The 22,755-nt window shown below is 40.9% G+C and overlaps 1 protein-coding gene across 3 annotated transcripts in view; it reads left to right on the top strand.

Moving 5' to 3' along the window:
- The window catches only part of Plch1 (phospholipase C eta 1), a 195,880-nt gene that overhangs the window by 161,191 nt on the left and 11,934 nt on the right, over positions 1 to 22,755 (top strand). For all 3 annotated transcript variants that reach the window (XM_076932471.1, XM_076932469.1, XM_076932470.1), the window contains 8 exons: positions 8,141 to 8,302; positions 9,819 to 9,890; positions 11,793 to 11,887; positions 16,002 to 16,099; positions 19,043 to 19,222; positions 19,319 to 19,426; positions 20,388 to 20,512; positions 22,239 to 22,323. In XM_076932471.1, coding sequence (XP_076788586.1) covers positions 8,141 to 8,302; positions 9,819 to 9,890; positions 11,793 to 11,887; positions 16,002 to 16,099; positions 19,043 to 19,222; positions 19,319 to 19,426; positions 20,388 to 20,512; positions 22,239 to 22,323 — 925 coding nt within the window. The remainder of the gene's footprint in view (positions 1 to 8,140; positions 8,303 to 9,818; positions 9,891 to 11,792; positions 11,888 to 16,001; positions 16,100 to 19,042; positions 19,223 to 19,318; positions 19,427 to 20,387; positions 20,513 to 22,238; positions 22,324 to 22,755) is intronic.

Below are 22,755 nucleotides of genomic sequence, written 5' to 3'. Positions count from 1 at the left end.
TATCAGTCACATCTTAAGTAGAACGATCCGCCCAGGGATCTGGACCTTTTCTTACATAAAGGGTCTGCGTGTGCATTTTACCATGTGGTCTATGGGAGTTCAGTTTGAACCTGAAGAATTCTAAGGTTTGAAGAAATTCTGTCCCTTTCACCATCAGTAGTCACATGATTTCCAGTGCCACAGGACAAGCCCAAAATAGTGCAGGCTTTACAGGATAGTTTCATTTCTGCAGAAAAGTGGTACTTCATGGAAATCAGAACCGTTATTGTGTCCCCAGGTGTATACTGTATAATCGAATAATTCACCATTACCCTGAATTCAACAATTATGTTGTTACAACACAGTCTTGTAAACTACATTAATGCTGATGCTTCACCTCAGAGGTGACAACAGGAACTGACATTAATTTCGAAGGAGACAAAAGCTTAATGACAGCTGATGCCTCCGTGGACATTTCTTTCTTGGCTTTAAAGTACTTAGAAGCAGAGAAATCGAGGAGATTCAGTTTGAAGAGAAAGCAAAAACTGTGAGCTGAATTCATATCTTCCCTGTTAGCAGTTTCTATTAACTCAGTTAAATACTGTAACTAATAGGTCACAAAATCCTCAATAGTTTCATAAATGAAAATATAGTTACTATATTAAGTTTTTTATGCCACTTAAGGTATGTGCTATCTTTATAATTTATTTCTTCTGACTATGGATAATTTAACTTTTTAATGTCTTATTTAGTAAACCAGGGTTTTCTGGCTTTCATTCTTTTGCATCTAGTTCTCCAGATCCCTAGTTGCTAGCTGCATAGTCCATCATCTGATAGAGGAAGCAGAAGCCCCTGCATGTCACCTGTGTGGGGACTGCTGTTCTGTGAAAATGGGAGGTGGAGGCTCTAACTCCTATTTCTGTGACAGTGCAGTATCTACTGCTGCATCCAAGGGAAGTTGATCTAGGTGTTAGTTCATCTTAGCTGTATCACTTTTTCTGTGGATCTGTTGAGACTATTTTTTTTTCTTTTTTGTGGTACTCAGGGTTGAATCTAAGTCCTGGTATTTGCTAGCTAAGTTCTTTATGATTGAGTGATGTCACTGCCTTCTTTTAACTTTGTATTTTGAGACATAGCCTTACTTTGTTGCCCAGGCTAGCTTTCAACTTGCCGATCCTCCTCCAATAGGTGGGATATTAGCTCATGAAATCATACTTGACAATAATTTTAATTTTCCATAATAAATATCTCTGGTTATAAAATTTTACTGTTCTTTGGAAACAGATCAGTATTTATGCCTGTAAACTCCAGGGATCTCTGCTTATGCCAAAAGTCTCTTGGCTGCTTTCTAGGCTTTGGTGTGAATAGATGCTTTAGAATACCATTCCACAAAAATAGCCATGACCTTTTATTTGACCAGAGTGGAGCTGGGGAGCACCACAACTTACAAGGCTCCACAAAGGGCTCTTTGTTATGTATTGAGGAAGAAAGTATGTTACACACACACACACACACACACACACGTAAACACACACATACTCAACATTTTTAGTAAATATACATAAAGTTCTTATGCAACCTTTGTTCTCTATTTTTGAGCTCTTTTGAGAAAAATAATAAATGTCCTAAGTTAGAATTTGAGAGTATTGTAACATGTCAGTTTATACTCTACCAGACAACAGGAAGCTCACCTGTCTTATCTACATAGTAGATTAAAGACACGTGATCATATTTCTACAAAACAGGTTGCTCTACAAAATAGTGTGCAGTGTAGGTTGTTCATACAGAACAGCCATGACATACAAAGCCATTCCTATAAAGGAAGCCTTTAACCTCAGCTGTAAGTTGAAAGGATATGGTTAGGTTAATAAGCCATACCTAAAGCATCGTAACACATAAAACTTTTAGCACAGTTCATGGACCCCGAACAGTAACTTTCATGAGCTTATTAAGTTATTTTATGGATTTCACCGATTTTTTTTCTAAGCATTTCCTGTTGGAGTTGTGCCATTATCATTGTTGATGTCAGATGATATTGGAGTGGATAAAATAGATGAAAGTTCTTGGCTTCCTGGGGTTTAAACATTAATGATAGAAGAAGGAGACAGATAAGAAACAAAGCAAATAAGTGAAATAAATAGTATGTTTTCTAAGGGAAAAATGGTGTATGTCTGTGTATGTGAGTGTGTGTGTGTGTGCGCACGCATGTTTGTGTGTGTGTGTGTTGAATTTTCAGAGGGGATGGCTACATAAGGATTTCCTTAGAAGTTATATTTAACTAAACATATGAAAAAAAAAAATTAGCCAGGTTAATACATGGAGAGAAAGTTCTAGGCATGGCAAAGAATAGAGCAGGTATAGAGGCTCACCCAACATTACCTACTGAACAGGAGACAGGCTTTCTCCTAATCTGTCAGCTGCTCAAGCCGCATGAAACTTTTTTTGCTTATGCAATGAATGTTTTCTGCTGCCCTTGACTTCCCTAAGCTTCTGCTTTGTATTATTCTGTAGCTTCAGCCATAGAGAACATCTGGCTCGTATGTGATCTGGCTCATATGTAAGCCACAGGGTAAAGCCAATGTGTTCACTGACCCAAGAATCACACAGCTCAGAGATGCAAGGACAATTTCCTCTCTGCCACAGTGCAATAATCTAGTAGATTTGATTCCAGGCAGCCAGTTCACCATTATTCACAGGTATGGGATCCTCTGTGACCGTGGGTCTCACAGACTTCCCACTCCTGAATTTCAACTTCATTGATTACTTTTTCTTCTTCTGTTGAGTTTTTCAGTTGCATTTTTCTTAAAACTCTCTGAATCTGTGTTTAGCCAGGCTGTTGATCACAAATATCAGCTATTTCTTGCATGAAGGTCATCCCACAAAAACCAAGCCTTCCAGCAAAAACCGAACCCCAGTCCACCGGTCACATGTAATACCCATTGTATTCCGTTACACTATACACCACAGTTCACTCTGACTCTCACTGAACATTTTGATCATTTTTCCTTCCCCATGACTGTAGTTGCAACATCATCATCTTTCCTTTGAGACATTTTAAGAAGATTTTTGAATGTTGTTAGTCTCCAACATAACAGCATTCATAGAACTCATATGTCCCCAGTTGGGGCTCTGAGATCTTGTTACTCCCGTGTCCACTCTGAGATGAAATGGCACATCCTCAGCAGGTCATATTCTAACAACAAGTTACAAGGACTAGAGAAAAGGACCTGCATGATTCTAATTCTTTCTGTTCTATGACATGATCCTTGAAAAGAAGAACATGTTTTATGGGAAGTTATGAAACTGGTAGGAGGAGGTCAGTGCAGACTCGGATGGCTGAAAAGCAGCTGTACTTCAACCAGTGCCTTGAGGAAATGGCTTTGAAGCTTTATAACGCAGTTGAAGGGGCAGCTAATGTATTTTTCTTCCTGTCACCAATGTCCAACGCTAAACAGAAGAAAAGGCATTTTGGGAATGTTGAGATGGCCCTATATCTTGTCCTCTGGTTATATTTTTAGAGACGGCCCCCAACTTCAGCTGCATATTGGGATGACAAAGAGCTTTCAGAAGTGCTAGTGCTCATGTCCCAGCCCAGAGATTTTGATACTAGTCTGGGTGTCACCTAGGAATCTTGCCCATTGTCCTATTGACTCCCATGTTTAGTGAAACATCAGCACTCTCTGGCTCAATCTCTCTCTTGCTGCTTTCTAGTCTTGTGTAGGGCAAATTCTCCTTTCCAAATGACTCTTTAGAAAAGAGTTGGATGATGACAATGATGATGATGATGATATGGATGGATGGATGGACAGATGGATGGATGGACAGATGGATGAAAGAGATTCCTAGATCTCTCAGAAGACTGAATTTAGGGCCCTAATTATATCCCTGGGAGAAACTGTTCTTGATCATATTAAAGGACTGTTCTCCCTCTTGTCACCACAGCATCCTCTTTAGGGCCCAGGGAAACAAAAGATCAAGACACACACAGCTCTCAGTGTTGCTCTCTGCCACAGCTGCACAGTGGCAGATAGGTCTTGAGGTCGGCATCTGCCTGGATTTTCTTTTAGTGGTGCTGCTGGGTTCCAGGACTGAATGATAATACAGTAATGAAACCTCAGCTGCATATTTCTTTGTTCCTTGTGGCTGCGAATTTTGTAGTGATGAAAATCACAGAAAGAAAGGAAGATCACCAGGCAGGGCTCTCATTCCTTCTGCAAATCCCCAGGATTAGAGGATGTGAAGCGAATAATGATAGCTCTGTGTTAGCCGTTTGTCACTCCACCCGCTCCCGCCGTCCTTGGCTTTGTAGCTTTAGTGGTGCTCTGCTGACATGCCCAGAGTCCAGCTCCTCATGTGTCCAGCTTTCTGCGAGACCCTGAGCAAGGAAAGAAAGAGAATGGTGTTGGGAGCGCTCTGAGACTGGCTCTAAGCATTCCAGGTGTTCTTGCAAGCTTTTATTTGCAAGCTTCCCCTTTCTGTCTCTACAAACCTTCCCTCCAGGCTCAAATATACAAGGAGTTAGAGAACTTACCACTTTTTTATTGGGTCGACTCATGACCTTAAGTGACATCTATTCAACGTGTTCTGCAGAAGGTTTCAGACTATTTCCCATGTTTTACAATAGAAATTGTGGTTGTTTAAAATATGAGCCAACCCAACATCAACTGAACTCGAGAATTCATCTCTTTCTGCCACAGTGTAAAGGGAATGGCCTCTGCATTGCTTTCGAAGCCTTTCGGCTTATCCCATTCTCATCATTTATAGGGCTATGTTTTGTTGAGCTCTGAGTCTTTCTTTGTCTGTGTCATTCATTTTGAGTGGGTCTTGGCAGAACTGAGTTCTTACCTTGGAGGGTGTTGTGTGATTTGGATAATGTGCTGTTAAAAGACCTTGCTTTGTAAGGTGCTTTGGTACACAGTCATACTTACACTTTCCAGACAGTCATACTATATTTTGAGCTGTGATTCATTATGTTTGCCAGACACTGCATTTTTTACAAGTGGATTTGCTGCAGTTTTGCACTGAAAAAGCTTATCAGCCCAGTTTTTCCCACAGCATGTGCTCACATTGTGTCTCTGAGGCATATTTTATTAATTCTCACAATATTTTATGCTTGATGACTATGTTATCATTGTATGTAGCGACCCCTGATATTTGATGTTAGTATTCTCATTGTTTTGGTGATACCAGAAACTGTTAACATGCATATTCTGAACTATTCGCTAACTGGCTGTTCCTCAGCTCTCTTCTGCTTGGGTTTTGCTAGGGTTGTCCCTGACACACATCGGTATCCAAAGTAGGTTAATTGCAGCCTTACAATAGTCCCCAAGTGCTCAGGCAAAAGGAAGAATTGCATGCCTCACTCTTCAAACAGACAGACAGACCGAGAGCAAGGCCTCCCACGCTAAGCAGTTGGCTAAATACAAAGGAATGGTTGTTGAAGGAAATCGAGGTGCTACTCTGGTAAATACACAAGTGTGAAGAAAGTGAGGCAGACTTGCTGCTGATAATGGAGAAAGCTTTAGTGGTCTGGATAAACTAGCCAGAACATTCCCGTATGCTGAAGTCCAATCAAGGGCAAATTCCTAACTTTCTTCAGTTAAGGATCATGAGAAGATTGTGTCCTGGGTATAACCTGGTGGGCCCGAATCCAGTGGCAAATGTTTTAAAATGAGAAGACCAACAGATGGGTACACACAGGTGAAGACAACATAAGACATGGGCACCTATTGCTGTGTTCTCTTTCACAAGCCAGAGGATGTAGGGAACTGCTCAAAGTGAGAAGGGACAAGGACCTTGAACTTTAAAGGGACTGTGGCCCTACTTTGCTCCAAACTTTGGTTTTCTTGACTAATGTTAATGTGAATTTGTTGTTTCCAGTCACTAAGTTGGAGTCATTTGTTACAGCTATCACAGGGTATCAATGGTTTCCTTTTTAAACTTATCTTATTTCATGTTTCTTATGCCAAGAAGATAAATTCCCCAGGCAGGTGAGGTGCCTCTCCTCTGTATACCAGTGGTATCCATATGCCTGTCTCATACGGTATGAGCAATTTTTATGACACCAAGGACTGTGACTATAGGTTTGTTTTTACTAGTATTTCTTGCCAAGTATATGGCAGAAATTCAGTACAAGTTTCTTTCCATCAAAATGAATTTCCTCCAAAACTCTCTCTGATCCTTCTTCCATCCTCCAGACCCCTAGCCTGGCTACTATTTAGGACCTGTGACAGCAACTGGCATGTCTGGATTTTCATCTGCAAACCCCTGTTTACAGATGTCTCCTTTGACATCTATTCTCAGACTGATGTTATTCCTAAAGTATTATTTATGTGGGATTCTTAGTTGCCCCATCTCTAGCTTTCAAGTTCTCAGCCTCCAAAGTACTTCCCTCTCTTCAGAACTGCCAAAGGACACGATTGACTCCTTTGTTCAAGGAAGTCCTTCTCTTCCTCACTGTTAAACACTTAGCTATCTAGTCAGTCTTTGCTCTGGGGCCTTCTCAGCCCTGAATAATAACATAGAGACTTTTATATTTATTAAAAGCTTCAGGCACTATAGCTGGACAGATTCTGAGCTATTCTAATCTGACAATGCTGACCTGGCCCATTTCCCAGCCATGTGGTCATTTCCTGCCATCCTTGTCTTGCCCTGACCTCCTTCTTCATCCATGTCCCGATGGTGACTCCCTTCTCCTGCCAAGCTATTGGCTGTTCAGCTCTTTATTTAACCAATCAGAAGATGATGTAGAATAATGTTTACAGACTATTGAGTCAGGAGATGCTACATAATAATGATAATACCAAAGTCCAGACTGCAACCGGACCTCTGAGCACAAAAATCAGCATTTGATACAAAGTGCACAAAACCATCCTCTAACATCTAGCAGGAATGGTATGTCTGTCCTTCCCAGCATCCCTGTGACTCGTGTGTATGCTTTTGAGGTCAAGTGCAAGCTCTTTTTCATCTTTGTGTCTTTTTCAGAGCCTGATTCTATAATGAGTGTTATGCATTGTTAATTGAATATCTTAAACACATTAGTGTATGTGATATAAGTAGGGAGATATAGCAGTCCCTGATGGTATGTGTTCTTTTTATTTTTTTTTTAAATCCTATGATGTTTATATTGCCTTGTTCTTATAGGATTTTGTGATACATTCAGAATCAAAGAGCTATTTATTGCACAGGGGTCAGATAGAACGGCCTCCTAGTAATAAGTAATGTGGGACTTGTTTCTGTGGAATGGTACTATCGCTGAATGCTCTGGTGGGATGTTCTATGGCAACAGGTTGAGTAACCAGTTTGGCAACTGGATTAGATCTGGACTAAGGGAGAGGTGAAAGCAGTTAAAGAGCAGAGGGGCAGTGCAGAGAGCCTCAGGCCAATGGTCTATGAGAAGACACAGAGGCTAGACACTGTGCTGTATGAGGTGTCCAGGGAAGGATATGCCTTGACCATCTAAAAGCTGTGTGAGATACTGGCATTGCTTTGCTTCTGAAAGTCTTGAAATTGGTTGTGATTTTAAAAGTAATTCCAATAGTGGTTCATGGCACCCGTCAATACTGTGTGCCCTCTAATGACATCAAGGAGTTACAAACGAGAGAGAAATTTTGGCTCGGGATTGTCAGCACCCTTGGAACTTCATAGCATTCTTTGCCACTCAATGAAGAAAGTCATTTTTAAAAAATAGTGTTTTTAAACTTGATTGTAAGTAGGTAGATTTAGAAAGCTTAGTCTCCAGAAGTTTTCCCTGGCTTGCCTTCTGGTGAAATCCTGAAGTGTCAGGGAGGAATGGTTTAAACTCCTACCTCATTTACTGGCTAGCTCTGTAAATCTTAAACAATTTGCTTAAATTCTCAAGACTTCAGATTCTATATCAATGAAATGAAATAAAATAAAACTTTGTAAGTGTAAACAATGTTGAACATGGCCGTAAGGACCAGCGCAGCCACGTAAACAGCAGCTGATAAAAGGCGAGCTTTTGATAATCAGGCACTCTGGAGAAGTTGTTTTTTTTTTTTTTTTTTTTTGTGTAGGGGAAACAAACTTGTTCAATGACTATCTTAATTTCTTACAGGTTACTGAGAGATCCTGAGATTATAAACTCAGTATTGTGAGTCTGTTTCTCAGGGTATTCTTTGTGTGATTTGATTGTTTGCAGAGTAACGGGACCACTGAGCACCAGGTAGAATCTTTCATACGGAAAAAGCTGGAGTCACTGTTGAAGGAGTCTCAGATTCGAGACAAAGAAGATCCAGACAGTTTCACAGTGAGGGCGTTACTCAAGGCTACACATGAAGGCTTAAACGCACACCTGAAGCAGGTAGACAATTCCTCTTGAACAAGGAAAAACAAAACATGCCCTCTTCTTTGGTTTCTGAGCATCGTTCCTTTCTGGAATGCTTCTCAAACTTCTGCATTTGTCCTCATAAAGTTCTAGAAACAAAACCCTAGTACAGAGTAAGTGAGAATGTATGCTGTGCCTTACTGCTTCCATGGGACACAGCTGTACCAACTCAAGTCAGGTTCTATCTCAGATGGCACAAGACAGCTCTGCTGTGTACTGTTGGCCGGGTATTCTATTAGATGTGCCCAATTTCACTCTTAAATTATTCTAGTTGAGACCATAAGTAGCATAGTCCTCCTACCAATAGACAGGCTCTGAGAAGTACCGAGGAACTCATAGGCTAATTGGCTTGTTCTTTTGTTTATCAGATGAGAAAACTGAGACCAAGAGAAGGGTAATGGCTTTGGTGGCAGTACTGCGTCTCTTAGCTTAGGGAGAGTAGTGTTAATCCTATGACCAATGTCCAATGTATTTACCTTCCTAATGCCATAGGGTTTGAACAATTAGTGATCAGTGTTACTAGGTCTTCATAGGCAGCACACACACATAAAGAAAGCAAGGATGGGTCAACAATCTGTAAGCCCCAGCCCCTATCCCTCGCTGGTTTTTGGATGGATTTTTTTCTCTACCAACCAGCTCCTGAGTTCTTCTTTCCTATCTCCCCCGTGAGTCACTTTGTGACATCTGTCAGTGGCTTTAGCAGGTACCTCCAGCTTCTCTGAGTCTTGCTCACTCGCCCTTGTATTCATATGTTTCTCTCTGTTTAGCCAGATAGCTTGGTGGGTAGGGTCTGCAGGTTTCCACACAGTGGATTTTAGGGACAACAACTGAAAAAGCATCCTAACCCCTTCAAACACAGGCATTTCTGCCTCCAGCCCCATACATGGGCTAGCACAAAAGAAGACTTGCTCATCATCTCTACCTGAAAATTTCACCCATATGAGAAGCCTTAAAATTTCATTCCCTGATGCTTGGCACCAGGACGATGGTTTCAATGCACAGATAAGCTTCACAGTGATTTCCCTAAGTGAATGAAAGTGATGTGACTGGGTTTTATTTTTAATGCTTTAAAACCCCAAACAGTAGTATTCACTGTGAGGCTTTTCTGCAGTTACCAGATGTGGCTCTTTCCTACTTCTGGCTATTTTCCAAAATAAAAACTCTCCTTAGCTGGAAATGATTTATCTCTATGCAGGGTGTTCAAAATACCACTTTCTGATTTTAGGCACCTGGTAAATAGGAACTGAGGGCTGGCACAGCTGGCTGTTCTGTGAGCTGGACTCCAGCTTTTGGGAAGCCTTAGGCAGCTGCTGTGTCCTGGCATCCGTGACAGTGTCCCCCTTCTGCCATCAGACACAGCCACATTTGAGATCTCAGAGGTGGGAAGTAAGAAGAGAAGAAGCAGGGAAAGAGAGGACCACCTGGCTATCTGCCAGAGCTAAGCAGAGCAAAACGTCTTAAAGACCTTTACATTACGCTTTTATTTATGCAGAACCTGGATGTGAAGGAAAGTGGAAAGAAGTCCCATGGGCGATCCCTGATGGCCAACTTTGGGAAGCACAAGGTATACACTACGAATGGTAAATGGGCATAATGCAGTTAATTTGAAGATCCTGTAGCTAACAGGATAACATTGGATTGTGATGACCTTGGAGTGGCTGAAGGTGACTTCAGGACATCACAAAGAGAAAAGTTTGAAGTTTGAACAACTTTGAAATTTAGTACTGCTATTAATCAAAAGTATCAAAATTCAAGTTGTATTTTGGAAGTCTTTGGAATAAGCATATCCGACAAAAGACTCATATTCTGAATTCTCGAATCATTTCTATAAATAAGATGTGTAGTTCACATTTCTAAAAAACAAAACAAAGTCAAAAGCTTAAAAGCACCAATCACAAAAGAAGATAATACATGGCAGGGGAAAGAGACTCACCTTTTGGAGGCATCTGGGAAGTGCAAATCACAGTTATTCTATGGACACCATGATTGATACCATAGAAGACTACAGAACCCAAGCATTAGGACATGGAGCGACATGTACATACTCTGCTGGGGTACAGAAACCACTATGGTACACGGTGTGACAGTTTCTCCTTAGCAGCTCCACTCTTAGGTTTATGATAGAGATGGAAGCAACAGTTGAACACACAATTGTAATGAATTAAGTAATGAACAGTCCAAGTGCCTATTAACTGTAGAATCAATTAAAATGTATGTTCACAGCTGGACTGTTGAAGAGCCATGAAAAGGTTACAGTTGCATCTATGTGCAATGATATGATCTTTCAAACATGGTTTGAGCTGAAGAAGTAAGACCCAGAGTGTCTGCACTCTGAGCATCTTTGTGTGAAATTCAAAGCCGTGTAAAAAAAATGCTATCGGCTAGAAGTTAGGATAGTGATTGAGGATAGTGATTACCTTTAAGGGGACGTAAGGACCAAATGGGAAGAGCAGAAGGATTCTAGGGAGCAGGTACGGTTCTACTTCCTTATCTGAGTGCTTCCACGTTCTGGAAATCATCATTTTGTACACTTAAACACTTAAAACTGTGTCCTTTTGCAAATATATGTGATACCTCAATAAAGGTATACAGGCAATCAGTCCCTGGGCTACTGAGATGGCTCAGCAGGTAAAGCTCTTCAGGGTATTTTCCTCAGATGTCCAGTGCATACTTTCCAGAAGCATAGGCTTTGGAGGAGCTGCATGTTTGGTCCCAAGGCTTCTCACAGTGACTGGGGTCTCCAGTGTTTGTTTTGTTGGTTATTTTGGTTTGTTTGTTTGTTTTTGTTTTTTGTTTTGTTTGTTACTTAAATAATGAGTAGTCTCCAGTATGGAGTTGAAACCACATCCTCCTCGAACACCTGTCCAGAAGACAGCAGATTAATTCTGGAGACTTTAGCTCATGTCCTATGAATTGCAATTTTTATTTTATGGTTTGAACAGAAAATGGATCACAAACTCAAAAAGGAGCAATTTGTTTTAAATGATGATTTGTATGTGTGTTGTCTTTCTGTTTTTAACATAATACAAATCTGTTTTAAGAGTGAAATTTGCCTTTTTATCACATATCAACAGTAAGCTTCTATAGATAAGGACGTTTTTTCTTATAATTATTTAAATAGATACTTTAATTTTGGTTCTCTCTTGTGGACAACTTCAAAGTACACAACTAAAATTTTTCTAAGATCTCAATTTTGTGTGGCTTAGAAATTGACTTCTGCACATGAAATTCTAAATTTTGCATTGCTGGTATAATATAGGGATGTCTACAGATTTGTCCTTTTTTAATTTAATGGTTAAACAAGTAGCTGGTCATTTTTTCTGTGTACACACCTTCCACTCCACCTCCATCTGTGTGTGTGCATGTGAGAGTGTGTGTATGTTTAAAAAAATCAATCCAATCTCTATATTGTGAATGTGCCTAATGAGGTGAGTTAGTAAGTTTACTGTGATTTTTTTTTTTTCAGCAGAAAACTACGAAATCACGTTCTAAATCCTACAGTACTGATGATGAGGAAGATATCCTTCAGAATCCGGGCAAGGAGGGAGGCCAGCTGTACAGGTAAGAAAGCATCTTCATGCTTGTTGCCCAGACTCCCACAGCCTCCCCATTCCATTATCCTGGTTGTTTAAGTTGAGTATGCTTAGTTTAGTATGTGTGTGTGTAGAGGATGAGGCGCACACGGTAAGGTGTAGGAGGGAAATGTGAAGATCAAGTTATCGATACTACTATATGGAGCAAACGTGGCACCAGTGAGGTACTGAGTAAGTGCTAGCTGCAGTAGGTGTGGGGGAAACGTGTCAGCAGAGAAGGAGAGGCCTGCGCAGATGGACAGAGGACTGGCAGAGGAGTGGACAGATAGGATAACTTATAAGCGCAAGCTTAGAGCCAGATGAGGTATTTACTCCTCCATTCGCCATCGTCAATGCTGAACAAGGTAAGCTTTCTGTCTCTTAAAGTCATAAGAGCATTAAAGGAATCAGCATGGTAGGTTCCAACGCCATTAAAGACCTGGTCAAATACATTACCTACTACATTATTTTTAACAATTTTACACTAGTATCCAATGCATTATGGTGGTATCTTCCCATCCTTGCCTTCTCTCAGCCCTTTCCAACTCCTGCTCGCTCATTTACTCTCAAGATGGCCTCCTTATACTTTCATGTCTGGTGTTTTTGTTTTTGTTTTTTTGTTTTTGTTTTTGTTTTTGACCCATTGAGGTTAATTGGGATTATTGACATGAGGATGAGTACAGGGTCATTTGCTGAATCTTGGGGGAGACTTGTCAGTCACTCCACCACTGAACAAAGGGATACTCCCTTCTTCCCAGAACCATTTAAGTGCCAGTTGCTCCTCAGGGAGAGGTAGAACCTCATGATGGGATGCTGAAGGTCTAGTGCAGGTCTTGTGCTGATATCCACAACTGCTCTGTGTTTATAATTGCAATGGCCACCTCACAGCCAGAAGACAGTGCTTCATAACACTCCTCCGAATCCTCGGATTCTTACATTTTTTATTTCACTGCCTTCCATCATGTTCCTTAAGCCTTGGAAGGGGTGATAGAGATGTTTCATTCAGAGAAAAACACTTAACAGTCACTAATTCCCTGTCTTAGAGTTGCAAGTCTTTCTATTAACTTCTGCCCGTTACATAAGGAAGTTTCTCTGCTCAAAGCTGGGAGCAGCAGTACTCTATGGTTACAAGCATGAATAGTTAGATAGCAATTCGGCTACTTGTCCTGCTAGCAGAACAATAGCAGGAGGTTCCCTGTAAGGTCTGTGACTTCCTCAGCTATCCAGTTTTCATTACATTGATAGTGCTACCATATATTCCCTTTCATGAAAGTCTTCAAACCCACTTAGGAAGCAACTGGCACGCTTGGTTACCCACACTTAGTAACACCACTATTGCACCAGTGAGCATATCTTGCCTAGTACAGGGTCCTTAGTTGGGTAAGATATTGATGCTTCTCCCACAGTGGCCGGCAGACCATATGCTAGCACTATGGAAGCTACTCAGCAAGAAGGAAGCTTCCAGATAGTTTCTGCTTGATTTCTCCATGTCCTACAACCAGAATGTATGGTGTCTTCAGTAAGAGAGTCTGGAGAACAGCTATTCATGTGTCAGAAAAATAATAGCTATAATATTCAGAGAAGTAAAGCGAGACTAAACACATGATCTGAAAATAGAGGGGGGATACTAGGTGTGTAAAGGATCCTGTTCCCTTTTTTAAGCTATTGTCAATAGTGTTCATGATGACTGTTTTTCAGAGCCTAGTTGTGATCTATAGTGTGATCAGGACTCCTTGACAGTCACAAAGGGACATAAACCACATTGTGAGTGGGTCAATAGGTTTGGATGGACTGATTCACAGACAGACAGACAGACACATATGAGAGAAAACACATATGCATGTGTTCATGTGCGTGAGCACGTGCACACATACATAAACACACACCTTTGTTTCTTTACTGAACCGAGAAATTAAAGCCATAGAGGCCTTATAGAAATTCAACATCAGTGTTCAGGAAGAGTTTTATTTGAGCTCTAAGGGCATGTATATATGCATTATGCACTTATTAGTATGAACAGAGAAGAAATGTACAGAAAATTTGAATATTAGCTACAGTAAAAGATACAGGGGAGATAGAAACACCTTTCAGAAGATGTTTACTAACAATTTTTAAATCAAAGTGTCTGGCATAAGCTAAGGAAGGAGTAGATTGAAGGCCACATTATTTTTCATGCATTCGATGAGATGCCTTTACAGGCGGTACGTGAGATCCAGTGACACACTGCTCTTTACTCAGTTAGAGATTTGCCCCTAACGCCTGTGAGAGCCTGAGCATGCCATGTGCCTTGGGACTGGGTTAACTCAACTCACTCTCGGGCTGACGTGTAGAAAGGGATGGTAGCCAGAATGTCTCTATGCCCCCACATCTTGGGGGTTCTGCTTGTGAATTTTAAGCATGGTCTCATAATCACAGGTCCACCAATGACTACAGGGTCTCCTAATTCTGTAATAAAAGGATACACAAACACTCTTTCAACTGTTTTCATCCATGCTTGCATCAGTGCCTCTTTGACAAAATGAACCATGTAAGAAACATTTTGCCCGTAGTTCTTTAATTGATTGAATGTCTCATGTCACCACCAAGGTTCTGATTTGTTCAGTTTTTATCACTAATATCTAGTTCTCAAGCATTTTCATTGTTCCAAGAAAAATAATCTACTTAGCAGCAGTCACTGTCCTCTCCCTAGTATACTTCCTATCTCTCGGTAGACTTTATACTTGTCAATATTTAACTTTAAAAATATTTGGCTTCTTTTTTTTTCAGTTTTGTGTTTTCAAGCTTCACCTCACTGTAGCACATTAAGCGTACTCTGTTCGATTTTATTGCTGAACCATCTGTTCGATTTTATTGCTGAACCACCAGCCATGTGACCATTCTACATTTTATGTGTTCATTCAGTCGTTGGAAAACTTTTTGGTAGCTTTCATTCTATTGGCTGTTTAAATATATATATATATATATATATATATATATATATATATATATATATTGCCATGCATATTCAAGTACAGGATTTGCCATTGGTGTAGAATTGCTATGGAACAATGTAGCTCTTCACTTGACCAACTGCCAAGGGAACTGCACCGTTTATGTGTATGCTGCGTGTAAGGCGTTCACTCACCTGCCTTGTTAGTCACAGCTCCCCAATATACAAGATGCCGTGCCTTCTCGTTCTATTTGCACTTGGCTATTGACTAATGATGTTGCTCATCATCTTGTGAGCTTATTATTGAATGGTGTTGATGAGCTTTGATGGGTTTGATATGAGTTTGATAGTTAAATTTCCTCTAGAAGTGAGTGTGTGCATGAGTGCACGAACACACACACACACACACACACACACACACACACACACACACACACACACAATGATGTGGCCTGTGGAGATTTTTCTCGGGTAAAGAGTAGGGATTGGAGATGTAAGGATGTAGTCAAGATTCTAGGAATGTTTTGTAAGGAACAAACCTAGAAGGAACCTAGGAAATTAGAATATTTTACATAATACAGATTTCATATAATATGATGTATATTTCTTTTTTTGTTTGTTTGCTTTTTGAGACAGGTTTTCTCTGTATAGCCTTGGCTGTCCTGGAACTCTGTAGACCAGGCTGGCCTCAAACTCAGAAATCCTCCTGCCTCTGCCTCCCAAGTGCTGGGATTAAAGATGTGCGCCACCACTGCCCGGCTACAATGTATATTTCATTTAAAGAATATCTAAAAATACTCCTGATTATATTTCTAAAATACCACTCTGGAATATTTGGTTTATTTTCTTTTAGGTTTTGTGGCCCACATGTTTTTATACAAATTCAGTCTAGCTCTGTTTTTTGGGATGACTCCCGAGCTGGGCAGCTGTAGAACGAAGGCTTTCACAAGAGGACTCACAGAGACTGATTTCACATGAAGCCTGAACAAAATTGCAGTAGCAAGATGCTATAGACATAGGAGAAGTACTGAATGAGGAATCAGACCTGGGTTCCTGTTCCATTAAGTACCAGGGAGGGTCACTTACTCATTTTTTTTAAAAGGGACGGTGATGCAACCAGAGGCTCACAACCCTTCCATCTCTAGACTCACTAACTTGAGTGTGTGCTCTTCAGGCTCGGCCGCCGAAGGAGGACCATGAAACTCTGCAGAGAGCTCTCGGACTTGGTGGTGTACACAAACTCCGTGGCAGCCCAGGATATTGTGGATGATGGTAAGGCCTGAGAATCTGTCGCCCTGGTTCACATGCTTCACTTTTCTATGTCATTGCTAGTTCATGTTTTCATTGATCAGATTTTTCCTGATCTGTGGAACTGTTGGGACCGTGCAGCATCCCATTTGTCAGGAAAATGATAGCTCACATGATTTGGAGCTCACATGTCTCACATGAGGGGCTTCGGTGATTATTGGTAGATGCCTAATTGCCTAGAGGTTGCAAAAATTTCCTACAGGGTGGAGGATTTTATTATTCTGAAAAGACAAAGGTATCAGAGCCAGATCTCACTCTAGGACTCGAACTGTGGTAACCTGACCTACCTTCATAACCAGGTCACAGATGGCCCAGCCATTTCAAACGTGAATGACCAGAAGAAGGAGTAAATTAATTAGCTACAACAATACCCTGGAGAGTCTGTATACTCTCATTAAACATTCTGACTTTGAATAAAGTGGTTTAATTCACTGGCTGCAATTTTAACAAAAAGAATACACAAGTTCATTGTTATTAGTTCTCATAGATTTTTTGTTCTTTTTTTTAAAAGAAGATTTATTTATTATATATGTATGAATATTTTGCTTACACATATGTATGTGTGTCACATGCATGCTTGGTGGCGAAGGAGTCCAGAAGTGGGTCTTAAATCCCTTGGAAGTGAAGTTACAAGTTGCTAACCACCATGTGGTGCTAGGAACCAAACACAGGCTCTTGACAAGTGCTCTTAACTCAACCATCTCTCCAGCCCCATCTCACTGATTCCAACTACATGAAGCACATCAAGCTGAGAGGGTCCGGCCACAGCCATGCTCATCTTTGAGTCTCCTAGTTGCTCTTTCCTCATCTTTTATTTCACTCCTTTACCAAGTGTTTATTGAGGTACCATAGTCCTGCAGCATTTCAATCAATGTTAATTTTAGTGGAAATGGAATAGAAATTAGAATGTCTGCTATATCAGTGGTGTCAGCACAAAGACGGCAGTGTGGGACAAGGCCCTCCATCTCACAGACCTCGGACTCTTCAATCAGTACTTTTTATCAGCCACAGTCCATAAATATATCTCTTATTCATTGAAAGATAACTTTTCTTCCACCTGGGTTTGGATTCCTTCTTAAAGCAATGGCCGTTATACAAAATTTAAATGAACACCATCTGTAAGAATAAGAGATTCCTCCAGATTCTCAACTAGCAAGCGATGGTTTTTTTTTTAATAATGACTGCCTGTGGCTCTCAGATTAATAGAGGGATTGGCTGAATGGAGTATAGCTGTAGACGTAATCTCATCTGTAGATTCTGGACTGACAATGTTTCACAGTCCAAGCAGAGACCCGGTGCAGGCAATATGCATTTTTATCTCTCTTTGTTTTTGTATTTTATAAACCTGGATGCATAGATAGTCTACTCTGTTTCTAAAATATTACTTTTAAAAAATCTGTTTACTAGTATTTGAGATTGGAGATAGGGCCTTATACATATTAAGAAAATGCTCTCTCACTGAATCATGTCCATGAATCTTTTCTTATGTTGATTTTAGGACACTATTTAAGTTGCCTGACATGGCATTGAACTCACTTGCTAGTGCAGGAAACCCTTGAACTCGGAATCTTCCCTTAGCCTCCCAAGTTGCTGGCATTATAGGCCTACCCCACAGGGACTGTCTGTCTTATGCCTCTCTTCCAAATAGGTTTTGATTGGCTCCATGAGTAATCAAATCATCTTCAAAACTCAAGGTTTTTTTTTTTTAATCAAAATGCCTTTTTTCCTTCATTTTCTTAGACCCCTAATGTCATCTAGTACATATCTTTCATACGTGCTTTATATATTTTTCATTTCCATGCATATGTGTTGCTTGTATGTGTGCATATCCATGTTTGTGTGTGCACAGCATGTATGTGGTGTTGGGCATGCATAGGGAGTCCCAAGTGCCAAGGGTGGAGAGGCCAGAGGTTTATGTTTGAAGCATCTTCTTTTGCTCTTCCACTTTATTCGCTGAGGTGGGGTCTCTGAATCAAACTCAGAGGCCACCACTAAGGGTAGTTTTGCTTGCTAGATTACTGTGGGGCTCCATTGTCTCCACCATCTCAAGCTGGAATTATAGACAGGCCACTACACCCACTTGGCATTTATATGGGCTCTGGGTATCTGAACTCAGGTCCTCATAGTTGCATGGCAAGTGTGCAGTCACTGAGGCAGCTCCCCAGCCCTGCATGTGAGTTTTTACTGAGCATCTTTAATGTTTGATTTATTCACTGTCACCTGTCTCTTTGCAAAAGATATTGTTTACATCATGCACAAAATGACATTCTGTCCTGCCTCTTCCTGACATGAATCAATAAAACAATCAAATTCTGGGGGAGTGTGGGACCTCATAATGGGGCACCTTAGCAAATGAAGTCCTTATATGGCCTTACCTTGGAAACAGAGTCCTAAGAATGGAATCTTGAAGTCTTTCTTGGTCAGGAGTTGGTTATTAAATAGCGAATTTTGTGTAAAATTTTGTTTATACCTGTTTAAGTTTGGCCTAAAAGTTTCTGTCTTTAGTCAACTGAAGCATAACTTGATGGGCAAAGATGCTTTTCCCTCTTGCTTCAACAAGCAGCAGAGTCTCAGTGAGTTACAGTGGCTCCTGTCCTAAGGAGGGTTCAAACAGCATACATGAGCTGTCACCAGCCAGGGTGGCTCTGAGTTCTGTTTTTCCCATCACTTTCTTTCTGTCGCTCTACATATAACTTGCCATGTAATAGTGAGTCACTCTGAACCCATTCTGGTTCTGGGGTGGTTTAATTTGTGAAGGGTCTTTGATGGATTTAATGTCTAAAGCCTTTAACTTAACAAGTTGGGTCCACTTCTTTGGGCCAAGGGTGGGCTCTGGCACTATCCAGCCTGTTGTAAGAGGGTTGGCTTTGATGCGTTTACCACTTTCCCTATTTCTTTGACTGCCAGGGACCACGGGGAATGTGCTGTCCTTCAGCGAAACAAGAGCACATCAAGTGGTCCAGCAGAAGTCAGAGCAGTTCATGATCTACAACCAAAAACAGCTCACAAGGATTTACCCCTCTGCCTACCGCATCGATTCCAGTAACTTCAACCCTCTGCCCTACTGGAATGCAGGCTGCCAGCTAGGTGTGTATGGCCCGAGAGGAGTGGTGCTCTGCCTTCTCTCTCCATCCTGACAATTGTGAGGTCTTTCTAATCCTCTCAAATGGTCAATTTTCACAGTGGCTCTGAACTACCAATCTGAAGGGCGAATGATGCAGATAAATCGAGCAAAATTCAAGGCAAACGGCAACTGTGGCTACATCCTCAAGCCCCAGCAAATGTGCAAAGGTAAGTACCAGGTAGGGGAAAAAGAAGGTTAATAGGAAAAGGGTCTGTGGACCTGGTAAGTAGTTTTGGGGGGTGATTCCACTGTTTGTTGTCAGGATAACAACAGCCCAGTACAATAGCAAACACCAAACACAAATCAGTAGCAGTGGCTTGGTCCAGCAGAAACCGAAAGGCTTTGCCAAGTTGTCAAGAGTCAGTAGAAGTGGCAAGAATCAGCCAGAATACCACAAGAAGTGTTTTGACGTGTTTCTCTGTATGAAGTGAAGCCCAGCAAAGCCCGGCAATGAAAGAGCATCCTCTCAGTTCATGGGGTTTCATTTATACTTTTTCCAAACATCACATGCTCTCCCAGGCATCAGCTCCAGTAAAACATCACATGACATCTCACAAACCTGGTTCAGCAAAACATCTTCTCACATGTCTGCCTCAGCAAAAGACCACATGCCCTCTTAGGAGACTCCCACAAAAACATCACATGACACAACTGAGTCTGCAAAGAAACTGGAAATTTCCTCTTCAATAATGTTTCTCTTCTTCACTTAATTTCATGTTTTTATTTCTGTTCCTTTTATTTTTTTTTCTAGATCCAAGATAGCTTAGCAAATTATTGGAATCTGATATAACTGTCCTCCTTGATGTCACAGGCATTCAAACAAATTATTTATCTGCGTCACAATTGCATCATAGACATTTGCTTTACAGTAGCCCGTTCCCCTGACTTTTGGGCACAGAGAATAATGGAACCACAGCTCTGGAAGCACCTGCTGCTGCTTCTGCAGAACGCGGCATTGATGATTACATGAGGATTTCTTCGTTCTAGCAAACACTGGGATAACTGATGCTGTTAGTTCTCTGTTTGACAAACTTAAGCTGTGTGTGGGTGCTTGTATGGTTATCTATGTGACTGTGTATATGTGTGTATATATTCCTATGCTACTGACCTCTCTTTTACTTGGTGTAGGTACATTCAATCCTTTCTCTGGTGACCCACTTCCTGCCAACCCCAAAAAACAGCTCATACTGAAAGTGATCAGTGGACAGCAACTCCCCAAACCCCCTGACTCTATGTTTGGGGACCGAGGCGAGGTAAGCCACACCTGACTGCCCCATTAGTTAAGTACAAGATTATTTGATTGTGTTTAAGCAATCATCTCAGTGCTTCTCGGTGTTGTGGGTACATTGTGTGTGAGTGGGTGGGGGGCGGTGGGGAGTTTATAAGTGAGCACTGACCTCTACTAATCAGGCCTGAGCTGATTTTCTGTCAGTCACACAGAGTTCTTATCTCTACATATTACCTGTTGTATAGCCTTGAGAGCGTGATCCTAGTGCACAGTTCAAGAGTGGTGCTGGCAGTGTTAACGTCAGAATGTAAAGAACAACGGCTAAGGTCATTATTGACAGAAACATGGCCAAAAGCATACTTCCGAATCCCACGTGTCCAGTAGCCTTCCTCACTGCTGCCTTACTCTTTGGCTTCATGCTTTGTGACCACATGTTACTGTCACCAGCTGCTGTCCTCTTGTTGCAGGACACAGCAGCCTTTTGTTTTCGACCCAAGGACAGCCATGTCTCAATGTGCTGCTCTCAGGGCTAACCCATCACTCCACATTCTCAACACTCTTGGATCTTATGGGTTGGGGTCACACAGTTCTGCATGTTCACACCACTGTGAATACTTCATCTGAACTGTATGTAGTACTGTGCAGTGCAGTGCTATAGTACACACACTTCACCTTCCTGGCCTCATCCCATTCTTCATATTGGCTCTCTCCAACCTCTCTGCACTTATTAACAAATAGCACAGTGCCCTGCTTCTCAGACAGGAAAGCATTGGACAGGGTCATTGCCTCCATGTCTGCTGCACCATCTCCCACAGGCTCATCACTGTTTTCCTTTCCTGCTTTTACCTTCTGCCCTCTGTTCAACAGGAGGAATAGTTAATTGGTATAACCAGAAAGTTCATGCTTACTTCTTTATGTCTGAAGAAAGGAACATACATTTCCTATGTCTCTCAAGCTTTTCATTTTAAGAAGTCTTTAGCCCCAGAAAAGTTGTAAGAATAGTACAGTGAATGTTTCTCCTCAATTCAATTCACTAATTCAATCAGTAAATTTTTATAACACATGCTGTGCTGTGCCCCCATATATACACACATATCTTATAAGTATGTTGGGGGATATATGTTTGCTTTCCTTTGCAGTCATTTGTGATTACCTCACTGCTTGTTGATTATAAACAAAGGCATTCTCCTTTAAAACTACAGCAAAATGCAATGTTGTCTAATATAACACCTATAATTCAATCTTTTCATAGTATCCTTAAATTGTCTTATTTTTTTCTTTTTCAACTGAATCACATGCAACTTTTATTGCCATTTTTTCTTTAGTTTTTGAAAATACAAAATAATTCTCAAACTCAAGTTAATTTTATGACATTGGCATAATGTAGCCCTCCTCCTTATGGTAGACAGTTAAGTTGCTTCCAGTGTTTGACCACTGTGATTGCAACTTGTCTGAGCTTTTGTGCATGGGTGAACTTTAGCTGTGTATGCTCCCTGAACTGAAACTGTAGGTTCTTTGAGTGAGAGTTTGGGTAGCATTAGCAAATACTGGCAAAGAGAATTTAATGTTTAAATGCCACCCTTCACTCATGTATCTAAATCCCATACCTGGATCTATAACTTCTTTTAGTAAGCATGTAGTAAAAATCAAGTGTTACTGAAGTGTGAATATTTGACTAGTTTATTCTCTGAGTAATTAACACTTGGATGCATGTGACACTGGCAATAACATTTTCTCTTTTAAAAATACAGATCATTGACCCTTTTGTTGAAGTTGAAATTATTGGGCTGCCAGTAGACTGTTGCAAGGACCAAACTCGAGTGGTGGATGACAACGGTAAGGTGGCAGTTAGTATGCACACTGCAGTGTGCCCTACCCCCATCCCTGTGAGGAAGTGCACTGCAGTATGCACCCCTGAGTAGGTATGGCTGTAGCTGTAGTGTGCACTGACAGGGACAAGTATAATATTTAGAAGACCAAGATGGCTGAGAGTGATAACAGCCATCCGAATGTGTGTTAAACACATTGATTAAAAACTCAGTCACTCTCTAAGTTTCTGGTTCTCTTCTGAAAGAGGAAAGTAAGTGCTACCAAACATATGTACTCAGAAGGAGTCAACCACTTTGCTCTATAAAAATCCTCAAGCTTATAAAATAATGACAGACTGAGAATCAGAGAGTCTCCTGGTGAACAAAGGAGATTCTTTTTTCTGTTTACTTTGTAATGAGCTCCCAACGACTTATGCAACTAAGAAAGAAAGATTATCCA

Source organism: Arvicanthis niloticus, chromosome 4 (assembly GCF_011762505.2).
Source record: "Arvicanthis niloticus isolate mArvNil1 chromosome 4, mArvNil1.pat.X, whole genome shotgun sequence".
NCBI classification, from domain to species: Eukaryota; Metazoa; Chordata; class Mammalia; order Rodentia; family Muridae; genus Arvicanthis; species Arvicanthis niloticus.
The sequence above is the reverse complement of the archived record's forward strand: the minus strand, read 5'-3'. Positions and strand labels throughout refer to the sequence as shown.